This window comes from Bactrocera latifrons, unplaced genomic scaffold (assembly GCF_001853355.1).
Source record: "Bactrocera latifrons isolate USDA-ARS-PBARC rearing strain unplaced genomic scaffold, ASM185335v1 scaffold_221, whole genome shotgun sequence".
Lineage (NCBI taxonomy): Eukaryota > Metazoa > Arthropoda > Insecta > Diptera > Tephritidae > Bactrocera > Bactrocera latifrons.
This window is the reverse complement of record NW_017535753.1, coordinates 206,914-218,477: the sequence shown is the minus strand read 5'-3', so window position 1 is coordinate 218,477 and position 11,564 is coordinate 206,914. Positions and strand designations below refer to the sequence as shown.

Below are 11,564 nucleotides of genomic sequence, written 5' to 3'. Positions count from 1 at the left end.
GGTTAATCAACTTTATCATGGTTTCATATAATATATTTTTGTAAGTCGCATTTGTGTTAGCAAAAAAGCACAAGAAAGGGTGTACAAAGAAAACAATTTCGCAATTTTTTTAATACTAAATTTTAATTGTTTTCCATTTTAAGAATTACAAAGTTCTTCATGATTTGTAATAATTTCCCATTATTTTTTTAAGATATAACATCATACATACTCTAAGAAAAAACTGGAAACACTAAAATTTGTTAACTCTTACAAATCCTTCTTTAATTACATATTTGTATGTATATGTTTTTTTTTTAATTTTTTCAAATTTTTTCAAAATTTTGTTTTTAAATAATTTTACTTTAAAAACTTCGTGTTTGGTTTTTGCATTGTTAACAAATTGGAAGATTTCGTTGCTTAAATACGCGCTGTTGGGCGGATCATTGCTTATTTATAATTTAATTTTAATTACCTGTAATTAAGTATTTAATTATATGTTATRTTCTTCAACTCYTCTCAGTATTTTCGCTTAAATATTTTATAAAATATTATAAAATAAAAAATAATTTTAAAATAATGCCTCACTTTTACTTGTGGTTACTGTGAGTTGGCTGCCCTCTCTCGTCCTTGATTTGTGTGACCAGTTTGTAGTATTGTATGTAGCCGCAGAGTTACTCCATTGAACCGCAATTTCGTATGGGTGCTTTTCCATTTTTTTTTTTCGAAAATAAGTACACCTTCCTAAACAGTTAGTGTACATATTCAATTTCCTTTATGAACCCATTTATTTTCAGTTGTCAAAGCAGCGCGCAATTGCTGTCGTGGCGGCAGCGACGTCGCAAGCAGCTGCGCGAACCCATATCGTAGATGAAATCCGGATTGCTTATGTAATGCTGGTTCAGTAACTGACTGCCCAGCAGTGGCGATAGACGTATTTGTTGTTGGGAACGATAATAGTGTTGCGGTGATGCTGGTAATGTATTATGTTGCATTGGTAATGTTTGGTGGTGGTGGTTGTGGTGTTGGTGTGGGTATGAGTGTTGTTGTGTTAGTTGACTGAGGGCAGGGCTGGGCAGTATAATTGTGCTAATACTACTCTGGCCTCATATACCTTGCAAATAGCGTCGCAACTCTTCTTCAGTGTCGAATATCATAACCGGGAACGGTGAACCGGGTACAAATTCGCCAGCCCATTTTACTTCGACACGATAATCGCCCGGCTCTGTGGGATCGTACTGCAAGACATATGAAGAGTTAAAAAATGTAACGAAAAGAGTAGTCATCCCTCGTTTCTTTACTTACCTTGCAGAGTATTGTGCGATCCTTTTGGCTTTCACGCTGCATTTCTACACGGAATGCTCCCTTGGGACCACGTACTCTCACCGTCAATTGGCCAGCGCCAGCGCCGCGTGTGTCGCAGATGAAACGCGACTGGAAGGTGGCTAAGACGCCGTGCTCGATGCCAGGACCATAGACACGTACCTACAAAAATAAAGTTGGAAAGAATTTAGGATATCGTCTATTGTCTAGTACATCTAACGTCGTATTAGTATATTTTGCTTCAAACCATTTGAGGCAGAAGAGTAAGTAATTTTCGTCCGGTATTTGATTGATACTCGATTAATATAGAGAGCCTTACCTTACTAGCATCTGGTGCACCAGCGACCTTCAGCGCGAAAGGTGAGCCAGGCACATTTTGTCCGCCATATTTGATTGTCAATAAATGCCTACCCGGCTCTTGTGGTTTGATGTTCAGCGTAAATGTGGCATCACCGTGATCATACAGCTCACAATAAGCCACTTTACGTGGTCCAGCGCAGTGCGCCGTCAACTCACCAGGACCGGCACGACGTGTGTCAATCCACGACTTAATATCCTTACCAACAATGCCATGACGTAGACCCTCACCCGAGCAGATAACTTTCGAAGCATCCATCGAAGAACCGACGGCGACTGTGAGTGGACAACCTTTGACGAGACGACCATTCCACTTGACTGATAAGGTTAGCGGACCAGAGGATGACTTTTGCGGTGTGTAGGAGGCCAACCAAATACTTTCTGTTGGTCGCGGTTGCGCCATGCTTACTGGCACCGAAGTATTGTCTTGATGCATCAGTATGACCTCAGGTCGGCCGGCGGGTGCATTAGTGGCATCTATTGTGAAATGTGCTGCCTCACCAGCTTGTGCTGCCGCTAGACCACGTCCTGTGAGCACCACTTTATCGGCGGCTTGTTGACCAGTAACGAAAGCACTACGCGGACATTGCACAATGGTGAGGCCACTCCAAGTGAGGTCTAAATCGTGCTCGCCCGGTGCTAAACTGTCAGCAGATATGTAGATGCGCATTTTGCCATCGCTTAATTTGTCAACGGGTATTTCAATGCCATCTATGGAGCAGGCCAGATCGCCGGGACCCGCATTCTCCACATCAAAAATTATACGCGCCGGTAAGATGAGACGACCATCGTGATCGAGCAGTGTACCCCAACCGCCGACAGGTGTAATCTTCGAAGTTTCCACACAGGAAATGCTCCACGGTGAGCCGGGTAAGTTACCACGATTTGGACAGCTGGCTCGTATTTCGTAATGACCAACGGAAAGAATGGTATACGAAATACGCCATTCATTGTTACCTAGTGCCTGGAATTTTATTTATAGTTATACTAAAAGATCTTCAATGAGATGGATGCTTTGTATAGTAAGTACCTTAATTTTCGGCTCGATACGTTCACCAAACTCGTCGACACGTTCGATTTGCACATTCGGAGCAATGGGACAGTAGACAATGAAGGAGGCCTCCTTGTTGCGCTGACAAACCTCCAGTCCGTTGCCGGCTGCGCGAGTATCGGTCTTTACGCCTGTAGCGGAGGCGGTAAAAGTGAAAGGCGAACCTTGTACGGTTTCACCGCCGTACATAACGGTTAGTTTATAAGCACCCGGTTGGGATGGCACGAATTCAACACTATATATGCCCTCTGACTGTTCGGTAATGTGGACGGGCAAGTTTTGATTGGTTGGGGAGACGGCGAAGGCCTCCAGTTCGGCAATACCAGCATTATCAGTGCGCACTAAAAATTGGGGAAATAGAAGTCTTAAGTACATTAATGGAAATTTATGGTTGTGAACAAACCTGTGAAACAGATTGGACTGTGCAGCGCTAACTGGCCTTTTGGTACACCCTGTACAGCAACACGGCTGGTATCAAAAGCTTCGCATGTGAATGGACTGCCAGGTAGTGGCTTCGACTGATGAAGTACCTCTGTAAAAGTTTTTTTTTTTCAATTAAATAATGCTAAGGTGCTACATTAAACCACATACCAACTATGCTTTGACCCGGTTTGGTGATTGTGAACTCAGCTTGTAAATGCCCACTCTTAGTTTGATAGCAGCGAACAGGTAGAGCCTGACCACCTGGACCAGATACCACCACATCGAATTCGCGTGCTGGTCTTTTAACAGTATCGATGGCAAACGATGTCGTCTTTCCAACACGTGCCTGATATAATCCGAGTCCAGATACGCTGATTTCCTTACCAACATTCGCAGGTAGTACATTGATCTCCAGTGGTTTTAGTGAAATCGGCACTTCATTGAAGAGTATGGTCATCTTGTGCGGTGCCACACGTGTCGGATGATAGACGATCTCGTAAACACCTGTCTTTGATGGACCACGTATGGAATGTGGTACCTCCGAAGCACCACATTTGACAATCGCGGACAGTTCACCTTGTCCGGCTTCATTGAGTGATACTGAAATGCTAGCTGGTTGCTGGCAGATGGCTTCACCCACTTCGGTGATCTTCACCAACGATGGATCGAAGACCGTAAGTGTGCGTGTGCCGATGTGTTGACGTGTATCGCGATCGATGAAACGTATCAAATAATTACCGGTCATGTGAGTGCGGAACTCCGCCGTCTGTCTAGTAATGGTATAAGGCACTGGCTTGTGATCGGGACCCATAATTTCTGCAATCTGATCATCTGTCGGAAAATCAATGGTGGCCAAACTACCGATCTGTATGTGCTGTGTTGTCTGTTGTATATCTACGCGGAATGGACTGCCATCTACGGGCACTTCGTTGAATGTAATGTTGACATAATGTGGTTCTGTGGTTTGCGGCACAAAGGTAACATCATAGAGACCACGTGCACAGGCGACCACCTCGGCTTTTACAGTGCTCGTGTCTGTCGAAACTACTAATTCAAGTGTGCCTTCGCCAGCGCCAGCGGCATCCACACTAAATGTGACGGGAACACCCAACGCGGCTGGACCGTATTGTTGATCCAAGCCACTGATGCTGACACGTGAAACATCGAAGACATTGCACGAGAACGGTGAACCATTGATGTGTTTATCACTTGCAGTCACGCTAATCAAATGACGACCCACAACTGTGGGTTGGAAAGTAGCTGTGTAGGTGTCGCCGCCTTGTGGACTCAATTGACATATAATATTGTCACCAGATGGTGTGGTTACAAAAACTTGAGGCTCCACACCTTCGAAGCCCTCCAGTTCGAAAGTGTTATCAACTTTTATAGCTGCCTGCTTGAGACCTTCGCCGGTAGCCAAAGCGCGTGGCAAGCTAATGGGCGCTGATGCAATTTGACATGTAAATGGCGAGCCGGGTACTGGATGACCATTGAAACGCACCGAGAGCGAGTGTGGCGCTGCCTCAGTAGGCTTGAAGTTCACCTTGAAACGCGCATTGCCTTCCGACTGCACATAGTTCGGCACATTTTTACCATTAACTGCAACAATGATTTCCAAATTGCCGGCACCGGCCTGACTGGCATTAATGCCGAAGCTTACGCTTTTACCAACCACTCCCGGGCGTATATCGGTGACAATGACCTTCTCTGCCGAATAGGATTTGAGCAGAAATGGGCTACCCTCAACATGCCCACCACCAGGTAAACGCACTTCCACCGAATGATCACCAACCTCGACAGGTTCGAATTTAATATTATAACCAGTGCCATCCAGCGCATCGATCTTGACGGGCACACTGCGTCTAGCCGGGCCAAGCACTTCAACACTCGGTTCCGTGTCAGACTCAACGACGAACTCAAACAACCGTCCAACACTAACTTTATCCAAAGTTTCTGGCGATTGTATACGCGCCGCAGCCGAAACGCGACACGTGAACGGTGAGCCCGGCACATCCTGTCCATTGAAACGTAACTCAACTGTGTGATTTTGTGCGTCCCGTGGCGTAAAACTAATGGCATAGGTGTGTTGCCCTTGCGCCTGCGCGGAAGTCGGTACACGACCTCCATTTACAGTGACTTCAAGATTACCAGGACCCGCCTGCGATGTCTCCACCAAAAATGTGACTGGTTTACCAACCGTACCATTGCTGACGTTCTTCACTTTGATGGCATTCACGTCGTAAACCTGTATAATGATATTATTAGAGTAAGTAAATGAAATCATAACTTGTTCTTTAGGTCTCTAGGCTAAACAATTTGGCTCCATATAATTGTCGTTACATTTCTGAAACCAAAATGATTTGACCTTGGACCTTAGTGTCTAAAATCTTGCGATACAATTGCATGATCCTACCTTAGCTGCGTAGGGACTACCGGCGGTGGACAAACCGTTGACTGTGACATTCACACGATGTTCGCCGACAACGCGCGGCACGAACTCTGCCTTGAAGATACCCTCCGAGGTTTGGTGAACCTGTGCGGGCACTGACTGACCGGCAGGTCCTGTTGTTATTGTTGCAGCAAATTGTTTTTATTTTTATTTTCGGATTTTTTTTTTTGTTGCGTTTAAGTTTTTGGTTGAGTTTGGAAGTTTTTTTGATTTTTTAAAAGTTTTTTATTTCATTGTTTTGKTTTGTTTTTCGTTTTCGGTTTCGCGTTGCGCGAACATAGCATAGAGTTAACGTCGTAAAAATGTGGTTTTTGTTGAAATTTGCAAAATACGGGTAAAGTATTTATATTTTGTTTAGCAAAAGCAAATACGTTTGTTTTAGTTTTGGATTGGCAAAGTTAGTTGGGATTGTTGTTATTCAAATTTATTTCGTTTCATTATTCATTATGGGGTTTGGCATGTGTGGGTGTTTTGTTTCAAAATGAATAAATGAAAAAAAAAATTTTGAAAAAAAGATGGATTAGTTTTTATTAGAGAAAATAAATGACTAATTATATGAAATGAGCGTCATTTAGTGTTTTACTCATAGCTGATAAAGCGGGTTTATATAAAAATTTGCGGACTTTATTTGGACTAAGTTAGAAAAAATCTTGTTTTGCGATTAAAAACTAGTTGATAAGTTGGGAAGACGATTCAAAGCATACTACTAACTACATGACTATATACAGCATACATATACATATGTACAAATGTTTTCAGTTTGATATACTAAGAAGGTACTTGTAACTAATAATATTATGTTAAGCAGGCAGTTTTGTTAGAAGCTGCATACCTAAAAGGAAAAAAATATGTGAAATAATATTTACATAAAATTTACGTAATTTTAGAAACAACCAATCTCATCGAAAGCTTTATATACATTAGAAAAGTCAAAGCTAGACATTTTTATATTATAACTAAAGGAAGTTGTTGAGTTGAGAGAATCAAATTTTGACATCTGCCGCTGAAGTTGCAGCTAATCGGTTGATGAGACTAAGCTCCCAGATACTGCTAGTGAGGTTATACATTCCTTGTCTAGCTTTGAGCGCATTGTCAGCGAGCTCAGCTCTCATATCGGAGTGAAAAGAAAGAAACAGCACTAAGAAAAAGTACATCTGCAGTGACTTGCAGAAAGGGTAGATTGAGAGCTCCCGGCGGAAGCCTCCATCCAACCGTCTTTGTGTTTTAGAAGAGGGCACAATACACCAAAATTCACCCGCACTTTGAGAAGTACACCTACATCTAAGTTGATTAAGAGCTCCAGACGGGTGATATAAGAAGAGGTACTTTTTTCAAAAGCCGGTTTTTGACAGATCTCGTGGGAGTCACATCAAGCTGTTATATTACTTTTGTTCAGTATTGTTTGGCATTTTTTATGGAAAGACTTACGCCTAAACAATGTTAACAAATCGTTTAACTTTAAAACGAAAATTCACGTTCTGCAAATAATGTATTTCGCGCGCTTCGCTCAACTTATAAGCGCACTATTCGTAACCCCATCACCCATCTTGAGACCTTTCATTCATTATTGGATAACATTTAACCGAATAGAACACGTTCAGCACGCAGTGAAGAAAATATAGCAGTCGTAGCTTCGGCGCTGTTCGCAGCAACTAGACTGACGTATGGAATGGCTTTTCGCATTTTATGTTAAGATCTCGTCTTAAATTGGAAGCGTGCAAAATACAGTTTGTGTAAGAGCTAAAGCCGTTCGACCTTCTTAAGTGACATCGTTTCACTTTATGGGCTCTTGAAAAGTTCCAAGAAGACCCGATGTTTTGTTTAGCGACAAAGCTCCTTTCAAGCTCAATGGATATGTAAACAACCAAAATTGCCGCATTTGAGACGAAGAGCAACCTGAAGAGATTCAGGGGCTGTCATTTCATCCAGATTATCCATATTTCTTGAAAAACTATGCCGGTGAGAACGTAAACGTTAATGGCGACCGTTATCGCGCCATATTCGATGTTAGAAGTTGATGCTCGTAATCCCAGCGACAATTGATTTCAACAAAAAGCCGCCACTTCCCACACATCACATCAATTAATGGATTCAATGAGAAAACACTTCTGTGAGCAGATAATTTCACGTTTTGGGCCGGTCGTTTGTCTATCAAGATCGTGTGATATCGCTCCATTAGACTTATTCCTGTAGGAATATGTAAGTTCTAAAGTCTATACGGACAATCCCGGACATATGGACCATCTCAGAAGTAACCCTGGTTAACATTTCAAAGAGATAATCCTAAACAATAAATCCCAAGGAATGTTCTTTCGAATAATAGTAAAAATTCCCCACTAAATTTGAAGTTTCTGTGTTTTTTCTTAAAAATGTAGGGAACGTCGAAACGGATTATCTTTTAAATAATGCAGTTTAAGAAGCCATAAAGATGTTCTAAATAGCTTTCTTTGACCAAAAGTGTCTCATGGTTAGGTTTCCTGTTATATAATTCCTTTTGAGTTTCTTGTTTTGAAAGAATGATATAGATTTTCAATAGAGATCTATCCTCTAACTTAATACTGATGAACGAAAGAAACCTAATAAAGCAATACTCTTCGAATTTAAGTCATCTTTGTTTTTGAGTAAAAAAAAATATTCATATGAAAGCAACTAGGCCTGTTCTAAGTCAAAAATATAACAGAATATAAAACTCATCATTTTATTTATTTTTTTTTTTATTTGTGAGTATGTTTTTATTTGTAAATAATAATTCCCTTAATTGTCAACATTAATAAAATCGTTTATTAAATACATTATAATAAAAATGAAGGTATAAAACATAAAGAATTAGTACGAAGTATTTGAAAGACTTTAAAGACCGTTTGAATACGAGTAAAAAAATAATAATTTTGCACAAATTTTAAAAAATGTTGGAGGCTAAAACTTTTCGTTACTTCTATTTAAGTAAAATAAATTTCAATTAAAAGTAAAAAAAAATAAGTTAGTTAAAACAATTGAAAAACTGTTTACCAATTTACATGACTAATCATTACATTGCGGTTCACTAAAGTGAATTAAGTCAAATAAAGGGTGAGCGAAAGATAGAGAGCGAGAGATAGTTTGTATAGTGTGCTATTAGTTCCTGTTTATGTGTGTGTGTATTTTATTTCATGAACATATATATAGATACATATATGCACTTATGTACGTAAAATATATAGTTTTATATATATGTATAAGTATGGTATGCAAATAATTGTATAAGTAGAAAGAGTGTCTAGTACAATAGTTTTCGCCGCCCTGAAATATAATACAGATCAAAAGTGAGAATCGAATATTTAACAATAAAAAACATAATAAAACAACACTATTACTATTTTATAAAAATAAATTAATAGAAAACTGAATTTTGAAAAGTCGAATGGTGCAAACATAGAGAGCATAAAGTCCTGAACTCGAGGTGAGATATTTACAAATAAAATATTTTGGAGACTGAGCAGACATATAGACACATATGACATAGGTTATACACACATATAGGTACATACATATATCTATTCAATAAAGTCCTTAATTTTTGTTCATAGCGGTGAAAATAATGAAGGAGAGTGCATTGTGAAATATTTCCTAACTTGGAAGCAATTTCATTGACAGAAACGATTATTTAGCAAACGAAATCTACTTGATAATTCGTGAGCTGATTTGGAGAGGAGCTGAATGAGATCGTTGGGTAATTGGTTTTGACCACTATTGCTCTTCGTTAGATGTTTGGTTTACCTGTAGAAAATTTCTCTCTCAAAAAATTTTTTTTATATAACATTCATCTATAAAATTATTTTTTATATAACATTTTTCTGTCAGTTTATCTTTTTTATAAGAGAAGCATGTTTTAGACGATAGAGCACCGAGCACCATTTTTGATCAATTTAAGGCGAGCTTTAAGATTAAAAGCCAATTTCCAAACAACACATTCCAAAGTATAAATGGAAGCAAGGGTGCCGTTGATCTTGCTAAACTCCTATTGTATACGAGTTAACCAATAATTTGAGAAGAAACATAGCCAGCCTTACAACTGTAGTACTGTATATAGTAAATCAAAGTCATCCTGGCAAGTGTGGATGTCAATGATATTTCTATTCTATTAAAGCATGTCCTCCAAATGGATGAGTATATTCCAGCGCTGAAAGTAATCGACATATCCGCCGGAGAATTCTGCTAAGTCATATTCTTAGTTGACGTTAAATTTCTCTAGCATAAATTGCTCTTTAAGTTCGAAACTCGATACAGAAAGTTATTAGCGGGTATTAATTGTAAGTATTAAGTCACAGCATGCACTTCCTTTGTTTATTTCCATCGTTTATTTCTTAAATGCAATGGATCATATGAATGCAAGTAGATCTGAGGGGTGTGCTCATAGTTCTTATAGGTGATTTTCTAGTACCTGCTTAACTCTGATATATAAATATATGTACATGCGTATTTTCTGACTGATGTGAAGTGGTTGAGGCTGATAGATAATGAACTTTGAGATTTGTGTTATAACTTTAACCAGATGAAAATCTTTCTTTGTTGGATCGTTGCAACAGTAAAACTAATCGAGACAGATATGCATTTTTATGTTATTATTCTTATTTATTAACGTCTGTGCAACAATGCTTTACGACTACCAAGATGTCATAAAACGTATTATTTCTTGCGATGAGTCTTGAATCTATCCTTACGACCTGGAAACAGACGATCAATCGGCAGAAAAATTGAATTGATACCATTGATACCATTATAAAAGTTGCTGTTGAATATGGTAATATTCCGAATACTACCGCGGCCAACAAATGCTCTTGAAGGAAACCTATAAATTGCCATTTGTTTTCCTCTTGTATTCAGCAGTTTCTGCAGCTGGCATCCCTTAAGATACTCAACCTCACAGCGTGAACGCCGATTGGACACTGACCTGTTAGAGCCCCCACAACTACACAGTAAGAGGCTAGACTTACTAAAATGCCATAATTATATTTACGGTATAAATTTAAATATAAAAATCAGTGTTTTACAAATTTTTAAATAGTGGGCAAGGCTCTACCCTTGAACAGATTTAATTTGATATCCCGAACTACTAAAGCTGTACTAATCTAATTACCTTACAAAAATCTTTACCGCTCCTCCTATACCTGAAATCGGGTGATAACTTCGCCCATAACTCATTAAATAAATACGTCCGAGGTATGAAACTAGGCGTGGTTTCTATGGCTCACGATTTATCCGAAATATTAGTTAATCTGTGGAGTCTTTTATTAAAAAAAAATAAAATTAAATTAAATAATACTCTTATGTTCACAATCTGACCTTGTGTATGTGTGGAATTGTATCAATACTTCCCTTTAGCCACCACATATGTATCTATTATTAAGACTTTCAAACTTCCAGTTGACTTTACACCATATATAAAGCCCAATCATATATGTATGTGTGTTATCTTCATGAAATTCAGAGAGAAAATCTTTCTAATATGAATAAATCGCTTGGTTTTACTGTCTGGAGGAATTTCAAGATGAGTTTACATGAATTCGTTTTAGGCGTTGCAGGGTTTACGGGATTCAAAAAATCGATTTTTTTATTGTCTTATTCAATTCTACAATACCTAGAATATTTTCCCAAATTTTCAAGGTGATCAGAGTAAAAGTTTCGGAGATACAGACTACGCTGTCTTTAAATGCCTTTTTCTCGAAACTCTGTTTTTGAAGTCGTTTGGCAAGATTTCTTGAGAACTACTCAACCGATCTTCACGAATTTTAATCAAGACTTAGAGATACAATTTTTAAAAATTTGGACAAAAGATTTTTTCGATAACAATTATTTGAAAATAAAATTGTTGCGAAATTTTATTTGAATTAAAAAAAAAAACAAGTAAGGAAGGGCTAAGCTCGGGTGTCTCCGAACATTTTATACTCTCGCATGATAATCGAGATTTCATTATCCGTCATTTACATATTTTTTTATTTTGCT

At 38.8% G+C, this 11,564-nt stretch overlaps 1 protein-coding gene across 7 annotated transcripts in view; it reads right to left on the bottom strand.

Moving 5' to 3' along the window:
* Window positions 1-300: 300 nt before the first annotated feature.
* The window catches only part of LOC108968613 (filamin-C), a 100,979-nt gene continuing 89,715 nt past the window's right edge, over window positions 301-11,564 (bottom strand). For 6 of the 7 annotated variants that reach the window (XM_018932731.1, XM_018932730.1, XM_018932733.1 and 3 more), the window contains 7 exons: window positions 5,547-5,695; window positions 3,302-5,378; window positions 3,114-3,242; window positions 2,690-3,051; window positions 1,622-2,623; window positions 1,285-1,464; window positions 301-1,217 (listed from right to left, as the gene is read on the bottom strand). In XM_018932731.1, the coding sequence (XP_018788276.1) occupies window positions 1,086-1,217; window positions 1,285-1,464; window positions 1,622-2,623; window positions 2,690-3,051; window positions 3,114-3,242; window positions 3,302-5,378; window positions 5,547-5,695 (4,031 nt within the window). In that variant the 3' untranslated portion in view covers window positions 301-1,085. Of the gene's footprint in view, window positions 1,218-1,284; window positions 1,465-1,621; window positions 2,624-2,689; window positions 3,052-3,113; window positions 3,243-3,301; window positions 5,379-5,546; window positions 5,696-8,381; window positions 8,862-11,564 lie in introns of those variants that run through there. The other variant, XM_018932736.1, reaches the window with a different exon arrangement.